General features: G+C 55.6%; 1 protein-coding gene across 9 annotated transcripts in view; it reads right to left on the reverse strand.

Annotated features, from left to right (window-relative positions):
* ASTN2 (astrotactin 2) overlaps window positions 1-23,414 on the reverse strand; it is a 363,384-nt gene that overhangs the window by 77,054 nt on the left and 262,916 nt on the right. For 7 of the 9 annotated variants that reach the window (XM_040531095.1, XM_040531093.1, XM_040531092.1 and 4 more), the window contains 2 exons: window positions 12,169-12,302; window positions 10,916-11,064 (listed from right to left, as the gene is read on the reverse strand). In XM_040531095.1, coding sequence (XP_040387029.1) covers window positions 10,916-11,064; window positions 12,169-12,302 — 283 coding nt within the window. Of the gene's footprint in view, window positions 1-1,358; window positions 1,867-7,271; window positions 9,177-10,915; window positions 11,065-12,168; window positions 12,303-23,414 lie in introns of those variants that run through there. The other 2 variants (XM_040531098.1, XM_040531099.1) reach the window with 2 other exon arrangements.

Raw genomic sequence — 23,414 nt, forward strand, 5'->3', positions numbered from 1 at the left:
AAAGGCTCTAACAGGATTACGGACAGAGCTGGATTGTTTTATGGCTAATATTAGCAGATAAAGGGAACATATCACGTGCTCGTGGAGGTCAGCTGACGAGTGCTGGGGTGCAGGGAGGAAGGAATTTCCCACCTCCAACCCCAGTTCTGGTGTCCACAGCACCGTCTGCCCACAGATGTGGGCATCTCCTTGCAGGGTACCCCGGGGGGGAAGCACCCTTCCTGCAGCTCCTGGGGTACAGGATCGGCCCACAAATGAGAGCTGGATGGAGCTGGCTGACCCAGCAGCACCAAAGCGGGGTCGCTGCCAGTGCAGCTCGGCGTGTTCCCAATGAATGCGCCAGCTGCTCGTGGCTGGAGGATGCAGGCAGATGCCAAGCAGCGACCCCAGCGGTGCACAGCTGGGGCGAGCACAGCATGCCTTTTTGGCTGGCTGCGGAGCCCAGCCATGCCCAGAGCACCCTGTGTCCCCCCTCCCGGCTCACATACTGGTTTCCACCCCTGCTCCCAACAAGCCCCGGCATCGGGATGGGACTCTGCACACAGAGGCAGGGCAGGCACCGGAAGCGCTCCCCAGATCCCAGGGAGGGGAGAACGCAGCTGCCCTCCAGGTCTTGGTGCCCCACTGTAAGGAGTTATTGCTGCCCCTCTTAGACCATCCTTGAGGACTTGCAAAGAAAGCTCCTCAGCCTAAAGGAGGCAATGGGCTCCTGGCTTCATCCCAGGGTGGGTGCTGAGTCCGGGCATGCAGTCAGACACTATCCCAAGGGTCTGACAGAGGAGACTCCATCAGCTGCAGGCTGCAGCAAGACCTTGAGTGAAGCCAGGACACCAAGGGGGAATAGTCCCTGCAGTCACCACATGTTGTCCCATCAGGGTCCCCAGTGGTGGCCATCTCCCCATCCATGACTCTGGGCTGCCCCAAGGGAGCTCTCGGACAGCAGCCGGCACACACCTCCCCGGGGCTGCGTTAGGATGGAGCAGACCCAAAGGCTCCTTCAAAGGCCTCGGGGGAGCTCCTGCTTGCCTCGGCCCCTGGCAGGATGGGCACACTCGCCTGGGCTTGACATGCTCCATTTACCAAAAAGGCACCGAGGTTGCCTACAGGAACTGGAAACAGAACTGAAAATAGCCTGAAGCCAAGTGTAAAATTTTGTGGCTTGAGAGGAAAAAAATCACAGTAAATATTAACTGTACATGAGCTTAGACCACTTCTTCTTAACTGGCTCCTCTGAGCAAGACTCCACAAACAATTTCTGGCCATTACTGCTGAGTGCCTCAATTTCCCAGGCTGTACAATGAAGTCAGCGAGATTTATTGATTTCCACAGATGACACAGAGGACAAAGGAAAGCCAAGTATTATCTGTGACTGCGTGCAAGCCCTTTTCTCCCAGGACAGCCATGGTGCTAGCTGCTCCGCACTCCTGCATTCAGTGTCCCCACATGTACACACACGTGTGTGCCAGAGGGCAGAAGGCAGTGGGGTCGCCCAGCCGTACCCAAACACCCCAGCTCACCAGTCCCCCCAGGACAGTGTTTAGGGTTAGCACCAGGGAAACAAAGCGCGAGCCTCATTAAAGGCAGCTAATTGACCAGGCTGCACAGGACCACGGATATCTGAGGCTGAAGTTCAGGTCTTACCAGCGGGTGTAAAATGCTCGTGTTGGTGAGGGCAGGCCCAAGGACAGCAAAGCAAGCGTAGGAGCCAGGCTGCTGCATAGGAAAAGGAGCCAACGAGGTATTTCCTACCCCAGCTTTGTCAGGGTGAGTCACCAAATCACCACGAAAAAACTCGGGGTTTCACTTCAATGGTTGTGATCAGAAGCTTCCCTCATTAAATCAGCAGCCATCCCATCTGCCATCTCACTGTTAACGAAAGAGAAACGAGGGCTGGAAGCAGCGCTGCAGCCTGGAGCCAGCTCTGTGTCAGCAGAGCTCACGTCCAGGAGCGCTCGGAGCTACTCCCAGGGCAGCGTGCAGGCTTCACCCCACACACCAAATGGGTCTCAGCACAGGCATGGGGGATTTCCCTTTGCCAATACCCCCAGGATGCTGCTTCAGTGCAGCATTCCTAAATAGCACAGCTCTGAAATACTTGGGTACAAGCTCATCTTAGCAGCTTTGACGGGACTGACACGACATCTTTCCTCATGTACATCTATCACACAGGACAAAGGAAAGTGTGCACTGATGTGCCCACTGCTGTAAGTCACCCACTCTGGACCATTAAAAAAATAAAACCCTTCCCTCCAACCGGGTAGCAAGGAGGAAGATCTCACTGTCCAAGTGACACCAGCTCAGAAAATGAAGCTGTCTCTACCCCAGGGTTCCTCATGACACAATGCCCATTTGGGAGAAGAAAAAAAAAGTTTTCTGTTCGCAAGCCCCAGCGGCAGGTCATCGCTGCCCACTCCTCCCTACTTCAAAGGAGAGATCGTGGTCCTGTTCCGTGGAGCGGCAGGATTACAGGGAAGGAAAGAGTTCAGAGGCAGCCGCTCCCAGCAAAGACCAAGTCAACGTGATGCTGAGATAAGACCGCTCCTTGACCCCTCCATCAGTAGGAGCCCAGCAGGGGAATGCTGCAGAATATCCCCTCTATCCCCCATAACCCAAACTAGCCACAGCAGTATTTCCTATTTTGTCTCCATAACCTAATCTGACCCCCTCTGGGGTCTCCAGATTAATATCTGAGAAAGCTCCCAAGTCCAATCACCCAATTACAGGAAGGAAAGGTTTATCCTATCCAAACAGCGGGCAGTGTAACACAGACCCAGCTGCCCCCTCCCTCCTGAGAGCCACATCTCAATCCCCAGCAAGCTGAACAAACTGGGAAGGGGTCACAGGGGAGACGGGGAGGGTCTCTCCCTACTCCTGTATCACACAAAACCTGCAGGAGGAGCAGCTATTTTAATTGGCAAATCCCCTGACTCAAGGCTTAATCCCTCTCTGGTTTTTGCTTAACTTCCCTCATGCCGAAGCAACACGGGGAACAGAGGGAGCGCTCCGCCTCGAGCCATGGCTCAGCCAGAGCAGCCCGCAGCATCCTGCGGAGCAGGGAGGCAGGGGATGGGAGGTGGCGGTCCTTAGGGCATACAGGATGGAGAGACAAAGGGCCACCTAGCACAGACCCACCTGGGTTAGATCAGCCTTGATGCTGGCAGAGCAGGATCCCAGCTGAGAACAGCTGTAACATTCAGGGCAAGGCTGATTTACCACCCTGGCTTGTCTGTCCCCAGAGTACCTCCTGGGCTTCAAACAGGACAGGATAGGTTGTTCCAGGGCAGCCTATGTGCCTCCTTTGATCTCTTTCCTACCTTTCTTTCTTTCCAGAGATGTGCAGAGGAATGCCATCTAACTTTCCAGATTGCATTTCAGCCCCCTGACAAGATGAACACACACACGGGAAACCCCAACAGCAGGCAGAGGACTGGAAAGCAGATCCACCACCCCATTCAGGATCTCATCATCTCAGGCTCTAGTTAGAGAGAAGAACACTTGAAGCCTCCAGGAAGGTCCAAGCCTGGCAGGGAAGGCCGGCCGGGGTGTAGCCCAGCCCCAGATGGGAGCCCCGTGCACGTAGCAACACTCACACCCAGCTTTCCGCCCCGAGCAGGGTCGCGTTGCATCCACCTTGCCCCACATTTTCCAACTCTCTCTGGGCTGCATGGCCAAGCACCAGCTCTGCAGACGCAGACCAAGCTTCCCTCCAAATCCCAGTCACAATTTATTGACTAGACAGGCTTTTCTAATCAATGAAGGCTCCCACGTAAAGGTTTCACTGACGCGCTCGCATGCCACGAGCAGTCCAGCCGCGTTAGCTGCCTTCTCTCCTGATGCTTTCTGACAAGGCGGATTTGTGGCCTTGACTTTTCCAGATCAGGAGAAACTTTATCCTAGGGGATAAAATTACAGACCTTAAAAAAATAAAATAACCATGCCTGGCCTCATTAACTGCCATTTAAGAAGTTCAGAGCCCTCTCTGCTAGAAGGGAGCATCTCCAGCTGCCCAGTGCCACGAGGCAGAGGTGGCTCCGAGCGCAGAGCCCTTGGCAAGCTCCGAGCCCTCAGCACCATCCAGGCTGTTCCGTCCTCCGGGGCCAGCCCCAGCTCCCCACCTACAAAGGGATTTGGGAGACGGCAAAGATAGTGCCCGGCTCTGTCCAAAAGGTGTCTGGGCAGATAAAAATAGAAGCCTGGAACAACCGTATGGAAATGTGAATTAATGAAATGTTTCAGCAACTGACTCAACTCTAATTGAGAGCTGAGAGCCCTCCACCTCCCTTCTGCTTTCCAGGATACAAAAATGACACTGGTAGGTGGAAATAACTACAGCTGTCCCAGTGGGAGAGAAGTCAGTGCTTCACAGCGAGCGTAATGGCCAAAATTAAGCACTTGCTTGGTGTTATTACACAACACAGCCCAGGAAGCAGCTTCCAAAAACTTGACCTTCTCTTCAAAGGCTTCTTTTTGAATCAACTTTCCTGTTGTTAACAAGTGAAGTGGATTCAGTGCTCGAGTAAGGTCCTCTGGGCATTGAAAACAGCTTCACCCGTGTGCTGGTTACAGAGGAGGCGGCAGCACAAGGAGCCCCGGCTGCTGCATTTCCACCCCCAGCGCCCGAGGGAGCCAGTCCTCACCTCAGGGCTGTTACTACCAGCCAAATACCCCCTGCTCAAACCCACGGAGGTCCACACAGGTCAACGAGGAGCCAGTAGGCAGGGACTGAGTAGGAGACCGGCAGTGGTGGATCACCAGCTCGTGGCCACCATCAGGTCTCTACTCCAGTGATGCTCCAAGACCCTTCTGAATGGAAGCCGAACACACAGACACCCCTGAGAAAGCTGCAGAAGATGTGATCTCCTGAAACCAGACATTGTGGCTTCTTTTTCAAGCCTCAGCTCTGATCCACCAGCCTCAGAGCTGCTGTCCCCTGGGCCTACTTAGAAACAAACAAAAAAAATCATCTACAATCATGGCACCTACATCAGTATAGAGCGCTTTGCCTCCAAAGGACTTCACAGCAGCAGTCAGTGTCACCCACACGAGATCATTGCCATCTTTAACAGCAGCTGGTTTAAAGACTACAGCCCGAATATCCTCCACGCTTTGTTGGCATTAAGACTCTGGATGTTCACGTAGCCACTGACCTCAAGCTCCTACAGCTTTTGAAGTGCAATGTCACCTCTGCAGTGCCCAGCCCACTTGGAAATAGGGCTCTAAAGATTATTTTAAGGAGGTAACTTGGTTGTAAGGAGAGCACACAGACTCCTTCCTGACAGGCACGGTACTTGTTCTGGCCAAATCATTTTTTCTCTCCTTCTTCTAGTCTGTGGCTGCTTTTCACACGCCTAGCAGCACAGCTTGCACACAAGGGGGGTGTGGAAGTGTTCCACAGCCGTCTCTGTACAGCCCCAGCCACGTCAGAAGGATGCTCTGAGAGCACAACAGTTATAAATAAGATGCTCCAGCCTCTATTCGGAGTGAAACTTGCAAGTGTACAAAGCACTGAACCTTCTGGTTTGACCTATTTCATTTTCTTTTATAGGAGATGTGGATTCAGAGAGTCCCCTGCAGAACAGCAGCGCGCTGGAGAAGCCTGCAATGGTGACACACAGGTTTATATAGCCATTCCCTCAGCTCCCAGAAGTTATTCCACCTAGCCTGTTCCCCTGGCACTCTGCAGCTCACCCGGTGGCTCTCCTCCATGTCACAGCCCTGCTGCACATGGCCAGGCCGTGCTGGTGTAACAGACAGCCCCTATGCAACCCGAACAGCCCAAGGCTGTGTTCTCCTGCTCCAAGGTCTACGCGACCTCCAACAAGCTCATTCAGCAGCCTGCACTTCTGTTCCCCTCCTTTCTTGGAGAGCTACAAGCCGCTCTGGATGAAGGCTCGCTCTTCTTACAACTGCGATCAGTGCTGAGCAGAAGAGACCCAGGAGCAGCCAGCATCCCCTCACATTGTGAGGAACAAGGCTTGGAGGTCTCTGTTGGGACGTGTCCTTCTGGGACGTGGCAGCTCATGGCCAACAGCAGCACCGGTATGTAAAAGCAAACGAGTGGCATCCCCTGCTGTGTGCTCCTTCCCAACTAATGCCCCACAACATCCCCAGCTGCTGGCATACACCAAGTTGCAGAAGTGGCACCACTGAAAAGACACAGGCAATCACAGCCTAAAGCCCTCACGGAACTGAAGACACTGGGCTAGGGCACTTCATTGCTCTGCATTTTCCCCGTTCTACCCACCCGGATGCTGGAACACGAGCAGGAGGAGACGGCTCCGTGCCCAAGGAACGTGACTGCTCAACGCTTAGGGCCTAGTGCTGAGCTTAATTCACCGCCCAGCTCCCAGGACCTCAAACAAGTCATTTATCTGTGTCTTGGGTTTCCCTGTCCTCTACCAAACGTGGGAGAGCCCCTTCCTGCCTCAGGAGCTCACAAGGTGCTATGATGGGCACCTCCCTAGGCCCCTCCAAGACATCCAGGGACTGCCCACTGGGCAGCCTGCTCCTGCTGCCGGAGGAGGGCAAGCTTTCGTTCAGAGGGAAGGGGGGAAATGGTGTAAGAGGGAGCGAGCACCCTCGGTGCTTTTCATAGAAGTGGTCCCACAGTTTCTACCCTGAAGCAATGTGGAGGGGCTGCAGGATGGGTGCTGAAGGCAGCACTGGGAGCAGAGGATGCTGGCACGGGCTGCTCTGGGGGCATCCAGAGAAACAGCAGCACCACCTGGGCACTGCAGGAGGAAGCACGCAGCAGGGAGCCCCCATCAGCCTCTGTAAAACCTCACTGGGGAGAAGAGCATCGAGAAAGAGACAGAGGAGCTCAAGAACATCACAGCAGCAACGCAGCCACCAACCCGAGGGTGGCACAGACCCTGCTCACGGACCCCAACCCCAGCCAAAGCCCACAGCCACTGCCCCGTCCTCCCCCAGCCCCACTGTGCACATGCTGTGAGTGCATTTAAAGCACTTTTCTTTAATTTCTAAGCTTCTGGCTAACACAGTTATTTTTGCCCCAGGCTGAACAGCCACCCCACCACAATGAGCGGGAGGCGGGATCAGCAACATCACACCACCACCCCCTTGCACCCAAGCAGGGACAGCCATCAAGGAGCCTCTTCATCACTGCAACCCCCAAGCCACAGAGCCTGGCCAGTCCTCTCCTGCCCACTGACGCCCCACACTGGGTGCATCAGTGCCCCCCACCCACCACGGCATGAAGCAGCTCCGTCTGTCCTGGCACCTGGTGCACATGCACAAACAGGGGATCCAGCACAAAAGCCCCGGAGCCCCCCCCTTGCACCCACCCACGTGAAATCCCCCCTGTGGTGGGGATCACGGCTGAGGTCAGGTGGGTGCTAAGCCACGCACAGGTCTGCCTGCTCCCACCCACGCCCAAAGACTTCACCCTTCATCACTTGGGTTATTTTGGGGCAGGATGCGCCATGCTTGCGCAGCCTGGGGAGCTGTGTGCACGGAACAGAGGTGAGGAGGAGGATGGACCATGGCCAGCCTTCACCAACCACTGCCTCCACCAGGTGAGTTTCTTGGCAGAGGGGTTTAAGGCACAGTAAGGGGAAACACAGCATCAGGACCCAGGCTCCTAAGGCAAGTGGCTTTCTACCCACCCTGGCTGGAGGATGCAGTGCCCCACACACAGGAACATTTTACATGGCAGGGCTCAGTCTTGCTGGGGACCTTTGAAGTGAGGCCACCACAACAAGCACTTGTTAGAGGGGACATACCCCCTGTCCCTCATCTGTTAGGGACATGGACATGGCCTGGCTACGGCAACCAGGCCAGAGAAATAAAAAGCACTTTGCACGGTGGTCACGTTATCCCCCCATCCCTCCCCCTCATCCCCTTTGGAGCTTCTTAACTTCAGAAACCTTCCTCCAGAGGAGTGTTGGAGTGACAGAAAACATTTTCCAAGCCTAATATCAGTTCCAGATGTTCACAGCCATTTCAGTTTGTACCTCACCCTGTAAAACACATTTCTCTCTCTCCCTCTCTCAAGTGCAGAGCCTGCTTCGTCCATGACATAATGCGCTGGCGGCCCGGCCGCGCACACACACACGCGCCTGCGCCCTCTTCGAGAGCCTCATGTTCAAACAAAGAGCATCACTCAACTACAAAGCCATCGCACACATGGAGTTATGAGTAATTTCCACAAGTTTTAATAAACAGTTTGGGATGTAATTGCTCTGTCTTCTCCGCTGGCTCCCGAGCAGAGACGCTCTCTCCCCACGCGGTGGTGTTGAAAGCGTGGTTTGTTTCGCACACAAGTTCACCTCGGGAACTGCTCCTATTAGCATCAGATGGTCCAAGGGCTGTGCACTTCCAAGCACCAGTAAGAAGCCTCTTTATAAACCACGTCCAGCCGGGGGGCAGCCGACCCACACCAGCTCCCAGCTACTTCTGCCCCATCCCAGGAGCAGGGGACATGCGTTCAACCAGCCCCCAGCCTCGCTCCTGACTCAGCTCCAAGGAGAAGAGGAGCAAGTATTTTGTGGCTCAAGGGAAAGGCTTCCTCCTCCAGTTGCAAAGCAAGGGGGAGGCCAAGGAGTTTTGCAAGTATGGGAGCCTGGAAGCTTTTTGCAGGGGGCAGAAGGCAGGGGCCAGGTACCAGCCACAAGCGAAGCTTGCCACAGGACTGAAGAGCATAGCTAGCGCCAGGGATCACGGTAAGAGATGGCTACAACTGCAATAAAAAGACAACCATAAAAAAGCTATATGCTTGAACTCAAGAGATCCAAGGGATGAAGAGCAGCGATGAAGAGCAGCATTCTCAAGAGCCTTCACACCTGGCAAGATCCTCCCAGCACTGCCCAAGGAGCACCTCCAGCAACGGGAGCAACCTGCTCCTACCTGCCAGCAGCCACAGGACTGGTGGGGAAGGAAGACCTGACAATATCCATAAAACCCTCCAAATCTCCCTTCCTGCAACCCCCTTCTAGGGTTGACTTCATTTTCTTTTTTCTGTGCATGCTGCTCGGATGGGATGGAGCCATGCTGCAGTGTGTCAGGCAGGTGATGGTGGTGAGGAAATCCCCACGGCTGGGTTTTGGGTCAGTGTGAAGCAGCACAGTACCAAGCAAAGCCTGAGAGCTGTAGCAGCCAGCAGCTCTGCAAACCTATGCAAGGTACTTGCAAGAGTCAAGTCATCTGGAATCAGGGGCCTGTAGGGTAAGAAAGGAATGAAGGAAGGAATGTTGTTTGGTTATAAACAGCATAGAAAAAAAGGAGAGGCTTAGGATTGGCTTTTCTCTTTAATTGTTAATGGGGTCATTCTGTCCTGAACAGTCCCCCAGAGCAGGTAGAGGGGAGGGCAGCTCCTCACAATGAATTCAATCGCCTAACACATGGCAGTCATAAAAAGAAAATAATAATAATAATCTGCATTTCCTACTCTGGCTGCCAGGCAGAGCTCCAGCCACTTCAAAGGAGCAACCCCACATTTCCCCGGTCTGGCCTCGTCTGACCAGAGTGTGAGCAATCTGGAATCCCCATCCCAAACACGGCGCTTCGGTGGCTTGTTTTCCTTCCCCGTTATTGGAGCATGCCCCTCCAAGATAAAGAGCAAGCCTTCCTCCACGCCTCACCTTTTGTACACCAAGGAATAAAGGAAGTGGAAACACAACCCTGGCAAGAAGGTGCAGGAGGAAGTTTCTGCAGGGTAGGACTGATGTAGGAGCAGGGAAGAAGAGCTCCTTCTCATGGGGGACTCCGCAAACACCTGGGGTCTCTGAGGATAGGGGGCTCTGGCTCTCCCCAGCAGAAAAAGTCCAGATCTTATGGAACAAAAGTTTGCATCTGATGGTAAAAGCAGCCACAGCAGCACCAGCCCTGTGCCCACATTCAGCCATGTCCTTGCAGACAGCCTGGCTACGCACACCTTGCCACAAGCTGACCGAGCCCAACCTTTAAACAAAGGAGGTTTTTAATCACCCCGTCCACAAGCCCTTGCAATGCCTCGCTCCAGCTGCGGGTGGAAACCTTCTCCTGCAGCCCCCCCAGCCAGAGGTGGGGGAGATGCGGTACTGCCAGCACCTGGGGCCCTTTGCAGAAGGCAGGTCTCAGCTTCAGCCAGCACCAGGCTGCCTCTGGCATCTCCCACAAACCTCTTTAATGAGCTAAACCCAAAGTCCTTGAGCAGAACACAGTAGGAGGTTTTGCCTGGTTTTCTAAGCAGCAGTAGCATCACACAAGGCCTCCAGTGATGTTTTCTGAAATAAATCATTGATTCGCTCAAATCCAGCTCTGTCCTTCACATCCCTGCACCTTGCCCAGCAGCTCCTGGAGCACGGCTTGAATTGCTGACAAAGCCTTTGCAGGGCACAGAGCGCTTAGCCCAAGCCTGAGCTGAAAACTGAGCTCCAGCCCAGGGAAGGTTCAGGTTCCCCTGGAGAAGTTATGTGCTGCTTAAGTGATCCCTCTAAACATCGCAGGCTTCAGATTGCCTTGTTGGCTGTGCAAGGTAACTCAAAGTGTCCTTCTAACTGCTGGCACGCAATCCCCACTCGGTGGAACGGACCTGTGCAGCCCTTGGCTGCTGCGTGCTGACCTTCCCCCTGCACCTACCACCCCAAAGCATTTCAGGCTGATGGATCAAACAGTCACTTCAAGTCATTTCACTCAAGAACTCCAGCTCACAGCTCTCCTACCCAAAAGGGGCAAATCACTTCCTTCCGCCACGCTGTATTTTTGTTTTTCCCCTTCCCCTCCTATACACATCTCCACAGAAGCCTTCAGAAACCTCTCCTGGAGCTGTCAACACCACACCTAACGCCTCCGCTCTTTGTGCCTTTCTGCACAGAAGCAGCGGCTCCAAGGAGGACACCCAGCAAGGCTCAGCACCGCACACACTGCTGTGCACCCTCTGGAGCTCACAGAGCCGTCCCGCAGCAGCACCACCCACCTGTGTAGAGGTCCGTGTCCGTGTACTCGTCCACCTTCTTGTGGTGCAGGACGTAGTCGGACACCTTGGTCCCGATGGCAGGCTGCACGTCCAGCCACTCCAGAGACACCACGGTGCTGGAGGGCTCCACATTCGGGGACAGCCGCAGGCTGGGCAGGAAGAAACCAAAGAAGACATCAGCTCCCTTCCCAGGGGATCCCCTCTCCCAGCAGCACAAACCCCGAATTCTCACTTTCACACACAGGGACGTGCACAAAGACCATGGGGACAGGGGGGTGAAGGTAGAGCTGGTAGGTGAGCACAAAAAAAAGAAGCTGCCAGCTAGGTGCAGCCTATTGGGGTGGGTGTTCTTACCTCCCAGCTCCTACAAAAGTCTCATGCAACCCCAAATATCCTGTCTGCAGGAGGCTTCATCTCCTGGGAGAGCTGCTGGAGCTCCAGCACCTCTACAGGGAACCAAGGACCAACTGCCCAGGAGTAAGAGAATAGGGGAGGACCCAATATAACCTCCACGTAGCCCAGTGGGGCTGAGCCTACACGAAGGGAGGGTCTGGGCTGCCCTGGGAGTGAGCAAAGAAGGGGCAGGTGTGGCTGAGAGCTTACCCAGCTGCAAATGAGCAAGCCTCTGATGGGCGTGAGCAAAAGGAAAACCAGGGCAGCAGTGCACAGAGTGCTGCAAGGACCAGAGTGGGCTACGGGGGCAGGCAGAACAGCTTCGGGCTGCTGGTGGTGCTAGCACAGAGGTGCTGCTCTGCACGGGGCTGAGCAGCAACACAACAAAACAACACAACGCGGGGCTACGGAGCGTCTGGCTCCACACATATGAGTGTGTTTGTTGAACTCAGGATGGGAAAAGACTCCCCTCTGAGGATGTTGGCTCGCTAAGGTGTTCTGCTCCTCGTGGCTCACTGGAGCCAGTCTTCCTGCTTTCTCAGCTAATTCCCCATCACTTTGCTCCTTATTTGCTCTCGCTCTGACAAGCTGCAATGAACTGCGCCGTAATTCCATTTCTTTCAGCATTTGAAATCCCGTTCTACGAGCCCTGCTAATCGGGTGATGAAAATCTGCAAGGAAACCTTCCAGGGGCCACAGCCGGAGCCAGGATATCCTAAAGGCATCACTCAGGCAGCGAGGCGCCCTGGCCCACTGCCCTGGGCTCAACGATGCAGGGCAGGAGGTGCCCAGGGGCTGAGCCACGTCCCAAGGGATCGGGACTGGCGCTGGGGACCGCGGGGGCTCGCGGGAATACGTACATGGGCTGCGGGAGGGGGCTGCAGTTCGGCAGTCCGTTCTCATCGAAGGCGTTGAGGTCGCACCTGCACCAGTCTTCGATCACGTCGCCTTTCCCCGAGCACCAGTAGGAGCTCATCAGGGCGCCCTTGAAAGCCTGCCGTGGGAACACAAAGCGTGAACGTGAGCGCTCAGCACGTGGGGAAAGGCGGCCGGCAGCTCGGCCGTGCGCTGCTGAGCGCTGCACGTGTACAGCGTGGGCTTTGGGAAATGCTGGAGGGGGTTGGGGTCCTCCCTGCCCTGCCACCGGCTCCCTGCATGGCCCTGGGTGAGGCATTTCACCTCCCTGGGCTTTAGCTCCCTCATAACGGCGACTGGGGTTTCCCCCTGGGTGCTGCTATGGGGTGGGGATGGGAAGTGTCGGCACGATGCACGGAGGGCTCTTGTGATGGAGGACCGAGCTGCCCCAAATGCAAACACAAGCCCCTTGGTGACACAGGCCATCACCTCTAGGGGACCTTTCAGTGCTGTTGCAGTGAAACTTTTCCAGATGTCCATCCCCCGAGTGTTTCTGACCCCATGCAGTGACCCCACAACACAGACCACTTCCATCCCTCTCACGTGGTGCTACTCACGCTGCCTCCTGTGAGCAAACCGGTGCTTCGTTCACTCGCATAAGGGATATTCACAAGAAAAAACGGCAGTATCAGAAAAACCAACCCCACCAGGTACCTGTGGGAGCTCTCCAGCTGGAAGCCTTCCCTCTGCAGGCTGCCCTCAGCCTGCCCAGGAGCTCCCATAAAGCAAACTGAGCCCCAAACCAGTGCCCACCCGCTGCCATCCAGGGCTGAACTTCTTGCACCGAGTTCCCCAGCCTGACCCCATGGAGCCTCCAGCTTGGGATGGGGTCCCCATGGTCCAGGACGGGGCACCCCTCATCCCAGAGGCTGCTCAGCTCAGATTGAGTGGTTTTATAGTGGCTTCTCCCGCTCCCCTTTGCCTGTCCCATGGGCATCGAAGCCAGCGTCTCTTCCCGCACACAAACCCAGCCAGAGCTAAAACCGACTCCGCTAGAAAACCCACCCCACCAGCCGCTCAAACAAACCTCTTTGGGATGCCTTTAACCTTTTGGCACGCACATTTCGGGGCCGGGCTGCCTTCCCGGACCCTCCTTCGCGCCCGGCAGCACTGCGGGAGCCGCAGCCTGCGGATGCCTGGCCCCGGTGATACCGCCCGTGCCGCTGGGTCACACCCTGCAGATAAAGCGTGCCCTTTGGGGGGACAGGGACAGCTCCGGGGGATGTGGCATTTAGCAGAGAACTGTAGGAAAAGCGCTGTCCCGGGGACGTTTATGAAAGGAGGAGGTATAAATAGAGCCTGACGTCAGGGCTGCTATTGTTTGGGGTTGTGTCGCTTTCCCCAAACACACTGGCACCTTCAGCACGGCGCCTGCCTCTGCCATACCTCTGCTCCCAGATATTTACGGAGCGGGACTGTTCCAGAAGGGGGAAAAAACACTGAGACAGAGAAAATGTGATGTTATTTTACTTCGTTCTTTAGGAAGTAATTAAAGCACCGGGCTGGAAAGGGCATCACAAAGTAATGGGAAGCGTGGAAGGCAGAAAGGAGCCTATCTGGCACACGGCTAGATGGGTGTGGGTGCCTGTCCGCAGAGATTGCTGGGTCTGTGCAGGACAGAAACAGAAAGAGGGCCACAGGAGTGGGCCCTGGGCTCCTTCGGGGGCTGCAGAAGGCACCAAGGCCCCATAACACTGGATGGATGCAGGCAGCAGGCAGCAGCCGTGCTGCCTCAGCGAGCTCGAGTGCTCTCTGCACACAGCAGGCAGTGGTGACAAATAACTAGGTCGTCTGAAAAAAATAAAAGATGACAAAGAGACCGGGCAGCGGATGCTCTGCAAATAAGGGTCTGAAGGACAGGTGCAGGGACGGCTCCTCTCCTGTGCCCAGCCCAGAGCCTCGACCCCCGCCAGGGGCCATATGGGGGTGTCAGGAGGGTCCCTATGGGGACGCCCAGGGGAATGTGTCCCACCCCGTGTGTTCCCCGTGCCTCTGCCTGCTTCCTCCACCCTGCCCTGTCCCCATCACCCACACGGACACGCGCTGTGCCACCTCCTGTCCCCACAAGCTCACTGCCTGCAGTGCCCTGTCCCCCCGCCCAGTCACGGCAGCACCCTGGCACTCTCTGCACTGTCACACCGGCAGCACCGCTCGGCTGTCACCCCAACCCCACTGCTCAGCACGCTCCCTCCCTGGCCACAAACCCCCTGCACAACCCTCAGCCTGGGGAAGAAATCCCACCCACCCCATCCCTGCCCTTTTGCCAAATCCAAGAGTCAATCCTTCCCTTCGGCTTTTTTTTTTTTTTTTTCCATGCTAAGTGCAACGCTGGATGAGCAATCCCCTCCGCTGCGCCTGCCCAGCCTTACCCACGTTGTAATTAGATCCTGCAGGTACACAGCCGTCATCTGCCTTGTGTCAGCCTTCGCGCAAACGAGGTTAGCTAATCGATGCGGCCTTCAATTGCACTCATTAGGGCGGGCGCCCCTCCATGCAGTAACAGGGTTACCGCGGGCTGCAGCCTCCCATTTCCCGACCCTCGTTGATGGAGGAGCGGCCGGCTGGCACATGCTGGTGCTCAGCCTCCCCCAGTGCTCAGCAGGATGGATGCCCAGCCAGGCGTTTTCAGGGTTTTCCTGCCTACAAGGGTGGGGAAGTGGCAGGAGCAAGCCGAGGGGGAAATAGGTAAGATTGTGCAGAAAGGGGCCCCTTGCGCATGGAGCTCTTGCTCACCGCTGCGTTAGGAGGCTCCGTGCTCTCCAAAGGGACGTCTGCCTGCCCCTTGGGGATGCTTGCTGGCCCCACAGAAACTCTAGGCACAAATGAAGGGTCTCAGGGAGCTTTGGGAGCTCTGTTCATAGTCCTCCCAGCCCTGAAGCCAAGTGTTCAGACCAAGCCCATGCTTCCTTCCATTAACTCCCCATAATCTCGTCCAGGAGCCCGGTGGCAGAGGACGACCAAGAGCAATGGACGACGGATGCAGGGAAGGTGCTGAGAGCTGTCCCATGGGCAGCTGCAGCCTCAGGAGAGCTGCAACCAGAACATGTGGGCACCTCCCTGCTCTGCGGTGCCCGAGGGTCCCTTTTCCTCCTGCCTCGGAGCGGGCACCTCCAGCCGAGAGCATGCCCCCGGGGCATCTCCTGCCCTCCCTGCCGCCTTGCTCAGCAGCGTGCAGCCTCCCCTCCCTGCCAGGAGGCAGCAGGCAGAGTTACGAGCCCACCTCCGACACCTCCAGCTCCACAGCGGATGCTTGGCCGTGGTGGCCACACCAAGGCAGGGAGCTGTGAAAAGCCACCAGGCTCTGCAAGGGCTCCCCGGGACCGGCTCTGCCCCCTGGCAGCGCCGTCCCTGCTCTGCCAGCAGCTCCCCGGCATCTCAACGCCCCTCTGTGCCCTAAGGCAATTTTGTCTTTCATTTAGAAGTATCCAAATTGTATTGTTTGCCTGTGAGTCAGCCCATTTAGTTTATGTCCTTCAGTGCCAGAGGGGAAATTTATGAGATGAGAAACTGGCTCAAAACGTTTATTTTCTAGATGACGAGTCATGCCATTAGATATATAGCATTATGAATCATAGGAACAGCATCTAATTTGCTCTTAAAGGTATAATAGGTCTGACTCCCCACACCCATACGCACACATATATTGGATTGATAGTTCCCCCATAGGATGGCTAGTTCATTTGTTTTGACATGAGCAAGACTTACAGGACCATAAAGTCCCATCTTACCATAAGTTAAGCCTATTCATAAAAAAAATATTAGGAAATGAATGATCAGCTAAGCACATTTATCCTACACTCGATTGCATATGGATCTATCTCCTGTTGTTATTTGTGTGCAGGGGGAGGCCATTTGGCCCCGTTTTATAGCTCAGACGCTCTGCAACGAACAGAGAAGAACATTTCCTCTTTGTCCTCTGTTAGACCTAGCTGATGGAGAGAGAAGCAGCAAGTTATTTCTGACCGTGGGCTTGCTGTTGACATCCGCGGAGAGAAAAATTATAGGACACAGATCAGCATTTGCAGGACTCAGCATGCAGCACGGAGGCCGTTGTTTCCAGATGGGGCACTGGGAAGGGTGTGTGCTGGGTGCTTATCTCTCTTTGCAGATCTGGTCTTCTCCATGGCTGGTAGGGATGTGAAAATCTGGCCCAAGTGTTGTTTTATGTCTACGTTTCCTTATGGTTGGAATGCACACCTCAGTTTCTGCTAAAATTAAAAAGGGAATTCAGGGAGACGATGGAAAAAACAAACAACACACAAACAAGCAGGCAGGCCGGAGGTTGATATGCTGCAGGTACCCTACATGAACCAGAAGCTGGTGATTTGGTACATTGTGGTTTGTGCACTGGTTTCCTGATTACTTTCTTCAGAAGTTTTTCTTTGAGGCCACTGATGAGTGCAGCTCCCCGGCGCTGCCATGCTCCGTGCAGCCCATAGATAACAGCAGTGCTGCCTATTCGTCAAGGGAAAGAAGAGCATGGGATGCAGGATCAAGCAGGCATTTTACAGCCTGGCCGGGGTGCTATCACCATGATAGGGAGGCTGGAAGAAAAGCTTTCCATGCCCTTACAGTGAGGCTCAGTGCGGCTCACAGGAGATAAACACTGCTCCTTAGTAGTCTAGACATCTCTGGGAGGAGGAAAACAAACAGAAAGGAGAAGGAAAATGAAGGATTCCCCAGGCCAGAGACTCTTTCCAGGATCACGCAGTTCGCGTCTGAAAGTCTGCTCCAGGTTCACAGCGAAGGAGGATGAAGTTTCCCTGCTGCTGCTGGCAGGTGATCTCATCTGCTGCTGCTCACACCCTGCCTGCCTCCGGCTGCCTGTCCTGGGGGAGCAGCATCACCAGCACTTCATCCCGGGAAGGCTCTTCAGCGGTCTGCCGGAAAGGTCAGGGTGCTGGAAGGGACCCAGGGTGGGCAGCATCCTGGTTTCTGTTATTTATGGGAAGCGAGGGAGCAGCAGAGGACACTGTAAAACCTGGCAGCAGGGGAAAATGAGAGCCTTCACAGGGCAGGGAGCGTCCCGTCCCAGGGAGCCGGCTCCACTTTCACACCTCGGCTCCAAAGCTCCCCACCGGGGTGGTTACAATGCCTCCATTCTTCCCCCGGCTAACGCGAGTCGGATGTGGGCTGGAGCTGCATCAGGATGCACAAGTGCTGGGCTTTGGCACGAGGAGGAGGACGGCCAATTAACAGATATTAAAATAAAGCAAAAACAAACAAAAAAGCCCAGACCAAAACAACAACAACAACAAAAAATCTCACCTCGACAATACAAACATTGTCCCCGTTCGCCCTGGCTCCCTTTCAGTTTTTAGCAGTGGAAAAAGAAATCACTGGCACCAGCTCCCTGCGCCTTCGGAGGCTGCTCCGGAAAAGGCACAGGGAAGGACAACGCTCTGCATGCGGCGCTGAGGCTGGGCTCCTTTCCCCCTGCTCTGCCCTTCAAGGGCCACATCCACAAGGCCCCGCGACAGGGACACACAGAAAGCTCCTTGCCCGGGTGCTGGAGAGCCTCAGTGTGAGTCTTGTCCACACAAATCAGGGTGGGCTCCCCCTCACCCTGACCAGTGAGTGGTGATGGATGTATGAGGGATGTTTCACCCCGTTACGGGCTCTCAGAGTGTCCCTCCTGGTAATTCAGGGCTGGTGTAAAGGCGCAGCGGTGCTCCAAGTATGCAGGCAAGGCAAGGCTCCATCGCACATCATCCATATGAACAGCAAGTACAAGACAACCTTGACCCTGAGATCTGACCAAATCCCACCAACAGGAGATGCCGCTCCTGCCAGTACAGATCTGCACTTTGCACTTGTGCTGAAATGCAGCCGTCAGGGCAAAGCGCGCACCCGGTAAGGGCACAGAGATCAGCTGGAACCAGGGAGGAAAAGCGACACCGCTCTCCAAAACCGCTGCCACCATGTCATCACTGCCTGTCCCTCTGCTCCAGCACATGCACACTGCTGGTGCAAGCGTGCACAGGTGGTGAAGCAGCTCTTGGCCTCACGGAGAGCCCCGGAGGGGTCCCAGCCACGTGCTGGGCACCTGCTGAGGCCGGTGGAGGTGCATCCTGGCCAGCCCCGTGCTCCCTCCATGCCGCTGGCTGGGTTGGGCGCGCTGCAAGGGGGTTGTGGCTGCAGATGAATGCTGAAATTTCTCAATTTTCAAATTAAACAAAGGTCCTAGGGGTCTTCTAAAATCCAAGCTCAATGTCCATTTGTCTCCTTAAATACAAGCAACGGGGTTTCGAGCGCATTTCCCCACCAGGAGCAGGATAAACCTCTCCTGCCTGCCACCCTCTAAGCGCTTCTGCAGCTGCTCTGCACGAGCCATGTGTTCGTTTGTGCTGGGGGGAAAGGGAGGAGGGAGAAGAGCGCACAAAGCAGACGGACCTCACTGCTGAAGGCGCCCGCCCCTGCCTCCCCCAGGTCCTGGTGCTGCGTCCGTGTCCGGGTGGGAGGGATGGGGACGCGAGTGTCCCCGCTCGCCCTGGTGCCTCCCGGCTGGCTGCCTGCCTCGCCTTCCCGCAGCCCATTCTGGGGACTGGGAGGCTTGCAGGATATGCGAGCCCGCTGTCTCCTCTCGCCGGTGCCTCTCGGTGATTATCGAGGCGAGCTGGGCTCTTAGTCAATCACACAGCTGCATGGAGCTGAGAAGTCAGAGGAGCAAAAAGGTGAGAGTGATGATATTGCAGGCTGCGCCTCCTTCCTCTCCCGGCTCGTGCTGGACTGGAGCTGCACGGGGGATTCACCACCATGGGAAAGGGGAAAGGGAAACCTGCAGTGCTCTCCGCCTCCCCCTGCTCACCGTGCTGCTGGACACGGGCTTCTCTGCGCCAGGACTCAAGAACTGCATTGGAGAGAAGCGTATTGCCCGTCCCGTGTGGTGAAGCTAGGCAGGAGTATCACAGTGGAGCAGCGAGGAGGAGGAAGGCCACCAGAACTGGCTCTCTGGCTGGGGTGACGTGCAGCTGTCCTCTGCTTTGGCTTCGGGACCTTCACTAGAGGGAAACCACGCAGGGCCACCAGGTCTCTTCTCTCCCGCTGTATGCCCTCAAGAGCATCCAGACCTCGAAGTGCCCGGGGGCACTTTTTTCAGCAGAAAGGCACAAAATGGGCAGAGGCTCGTTGCTGTTGGGTCTGACCAGCCACAGACATGGGTGTAGGTTTCTTCCACAATCCCACAGTGAAGAATCTCCTCCAATTTCATCTGGACACGGCAGTGGAGGGATCGTTGCTTTAACCACACTCTGGTGCCTGCACTGCTACAGGTCACAAGCGAAGCAGAAGAGATGCGGGCTGAGAGCGTCGATCAGCCAAAACATGATGCATGTTCCAGAGACCCCCAGGGAAGTCACCTCACTCAGTCTTTTCACGCTCCTGAGCTCATGTCAGCATTTGGACCGAGGAACAGAGGCTCTGTAATGGCAGTGGTGCTAGGAACCACCCTGCGCTCACTTACCTTCACCAGCTGACCAGGAGCAGTGGAAGGAAGACTCCAGCAGTGCCCGCTCCAGCAAGAGGCCCCTTCTCTGTGAAACCTTCCTCCCACAACCACAGCAGTCACGATGGCTACGAAAAAGCCATCCAACAACGCTCTTCAAAAGGTGCCTGGACTTCTGAACACATTTCCTTGGCCCACACCTCTTCTTGCCTCCCTCCCCAAAAGCTTTGAGCTCCTGGGGCAGTTGAGATTGCCTTTCACAAATACTGTTTTGGCCAAAGCCTGAAATCGCCGCGTGTCCTGGGATGGCAGCAGCAGCCTGGGACGTCCCTGCCCTAGCACCAGCGCAGTCCCCAGGTATCAGTGACCGTGCAAGCTCTCCAACAATGCTGTTAAGCCACAGAGGGAAGCAGGAGCACTCCTTCGCAGGGGCTCACTCCGCAAACTGCGCACCAGGAGGAGAAGAGGGGCCACTGGTCCCCGACAACATCCTGCCCAGGGCACCCCACGGGCTCACCCAGCCCGGTGCTGGGGGCGATGCTCGGGTAGGACCAGGGCGACAGCTCCCTGGATCCACGTCTGCAGTGCCAGCAGCAGCAACGCCAGGCGCTCGCTGGAGCTGGCTCACGCGCGTTTACACTGCCAGGGGCTGACGAGAGGCTTTGAACTGCAACCGTAAACCAAAACTCCCCCTGATCAGCCACAACTGAGGGTTTCCTGATGCTTATGGCACAAATGGCTTCAGACGAGTGTTCCCTGGGCAGCAAGAGGCAGAACCTGACTCCTGGAGCCCTTCTAAATTTCATGTCCTTGCTTCAAAGCAAGGAGAAAATAGCCACCCCCAATTACATGGAAATAAAGAGCTTTCCAACTTAGTTCACATGGGCAAAGCAATATATTTTCACCTAATCTTTCTCTTGGAAATGGTCAGTTTAGCTGAAATCAAACATGTATGCATACTAAAAATAATAATAATAAAAAAAAAAAAATCACAAATCAGCCCAAGGCAGACACTCAGCCTGGAAACTTAAATCCCAGCACTTAAAGTCTGGCAAGGTCATCAGAAACCGAGAACAAGGCCTTGTACACGAGGTAGTTGTAAATTTTAAACAGTGTGTAACTCCCTTTACTGAGGTAGATGAAAAGACACACCTACTGAAAACCATGGGCAACATTTCTTTACCTGCATCTTGCCTTATCTCTGCGGCTAGGCTTACCATAGAAAATTTCAGCAGAACTTTATAGATGTGAGCATCCGTATTGTTAACGACCTTTCCTTCCCTCTGTAATAATATATAACGATCTATGTGTACATATATGCAAAGAGAATTTTTTTGTTTATCTCCCCCCCCCCCCTTTTTTTTTTTGTCTACTGTGAGGGAATTGGGCTCTGATTGCAGTTCCTATAGGGTCAGCATCTGCTCTACCAATTATTATTCACAGAAGTGGGGAACAGCAGGCAGGAGAGCAGTGATCAGGAGGCCCGTGAGCTGCGGATGCTGCACTCGGAGGGGAGGGACACAGCTGGTCTTGTGAGGTCGTGTCCCCAGACTGCCACCCCGACATCCCCCCTCCCTGGACAAAGGGACCCTCCCGTGCTCCAAACTGCAGTGTCCAAATGCTCATCCCAGACATCTGCAAATCTTGTTTATGCCACAGGCAAATGCCACACTGCCAGTGCCTGGGACCACCCCCAGACTCCAAAGTGATGCTGGAAAAGGGAGTTTCACCCTGCAGGCCTTACACCAGATACAGCTGGCAGCACAGACCCCTTGAGCACCCGTCCTGGTGCACAGACGGAGGCAGCAATTGAAATCAACAGCTTCACCTCACCTTGGCAGAGGAAGCAGGCACACCTGCTGAGTCTCACCACGGAGGTGATGGCTTCTCAGAGCAAAAGGCCTTCTCCTCGTCTCTCTCTCCCCACAAAAACCTGGCCACTGCCAGCTCCATCTCCTTGGGAGAGGCTGGGGACACTTTGCCCATCGCACACCCCTGGCAGGAGGGCTCCAGCACCCTGCCCCGTGCAGGTCCCACCTGGAGGTTTGCACAGCAGGGCTGAGAGCTCCTCCTGCAGCGATGGACTGCAGCCAACAGGCACGACGAGGAGCAGGAGGGGCAGGAGGGGAGCAGGGGGAGGAGAGGGAGAGAAATAAGTGTCCTGCATGAGACGGATGGAGAGCAGGGTGAGAAGCAAGCTGCGGAGGGAGGGAAGGGGGAGCAGGTCCGCACACAGCACCTGGCACAGCCGGGCTCTGTCGGGGACACCTCCATCGCTGGGCAGGTGCCAGGAGGAGGAGGGACCCAGCTTACACGGCCCTCTGGAGGATGGCCAGGGCTCTTCTTGTTTGGTTGCTTCTTTGGGGTCTTGTTTGTTTGCCTGTTTGTTTGTTGTTTTTCCCAGCGCCTCGGCAGAAAGCACAATGCGGGCGGTCCTCCAGCTGCAGCTGATGGGACCGGCCCTCTGCTGAGCCTGGGGAGGAGGAGGAGGCTGCTGCTGGAGAAAGGCAGGCTCTGGCTCCCCAGGACAAGGAGGCAACCCCAGGACAAGGAAGAGGAGGAGGAAGGCACCTTCAAGGAGGAGGGCGCTTTGCAGCTCTGGCAGGGTGGCATTGCCACCAGGGCACAGGGCTGGTGGTCAGCAGGATCAGTGTGGGTGCCCCAGGTCTGCTGGGCTCTGCTTGCTTTCACTGTTAGCCCCTTCCCCACTGCCTAACCTACCTCTCACCCCCCAAGGGGAACTGCCATCCTCCAGATGGAAGCCCCTCTTTCCTGCCTGAAGGAAACCAGCTCTCCCCCTGCTCTCCCTGAACCCAGGATGCGTGATCCCAGCACTGCCGTGGGCACGTGATAAAAGCAGGGCGATGTCTCCTGAACATTTCCCAATGGGAACAGAAGATGGGTGAGGAAAGGGCACAGGCAATGAATGGCACCTGGCTCTGGAGAAATCCCTGTCCCGTTTGCAGGGAGAAGGCAACGAACCCGTCCTGGCTGTGGGTGCAGCAGGGGTGGTGCCAAGCCAGGTCTCCACAGCTCTGGAAGGCAGTGAGGTAGGGCTGAGGCTGGGCCTGGTGGTGAGACCTTCCCAAGGGAAAGTGGGATGGGGGAAAGCAGAGGACAGAGAGAAGTGGGAAAAGCACGAGAACAGGAGGGTGGGACAAAGGGTGTTTAGGGAAAACATGAAAGAGAGAGGAACAGAATTAAAGAATGCAGGCATGGCTGCATGGAAGTACCAGGAGGATTAACAGATGGAAGAGCAGGAACAGGATCAAGGGGTACCCAAGGAGGGACAGTCCCCATAAGGGACCTGGGTGCCAGGAGAAGCGTGGCAGCTCTTTTGCCCACCGATCTGGGAGAGGGGGAAGTATCATTCTTGGTGGTCACACCTCCAGTTTGCTGGGATTGTTTCCAGACCTGCAGCCCTCTCTGTCCCACCCACAGCTGCTGCGCGCTGGCTCTCTCCCTGCACCTTAATCAAGTGCAGGCTCAGTGCTAATAAGTGACTTTAAGCAGGTCTGTCATTCCTGGGTTTGGGGTTAGGGGGCTGCAGAGGGAAGTGGGGGGTTGCCGGGAACAGAGAAAGTGGGAAATAAATCTACAAATGATTAACACTGAAGTTTTCACAGGAGGGAGAGGAGCCCAGCCTCAGGGGAGGGTCACCTCCAGCTTTGCTGGTCCCTCCTGGAGTAACAGTGACCTCCTGTGGCTGCGGGCCTGTCCCGAGGGGCTGCTTATTCCCTCCGGCTG

The sequence above is a fragment of the Cygnus olor genome, chromosome 19, assembly GCF_009769625.2.
Source record: "Cygnus olor isolate bCygOlo1 chromosome 19, bCygOlo1.pri.v2, whole genome shotgun sequence".
Lineage (NCBI taxonomy): Eukaryota > Metazoa > Chordata > Aves > Anseriformes > Anatidae > Cygnus > Cygnus olor.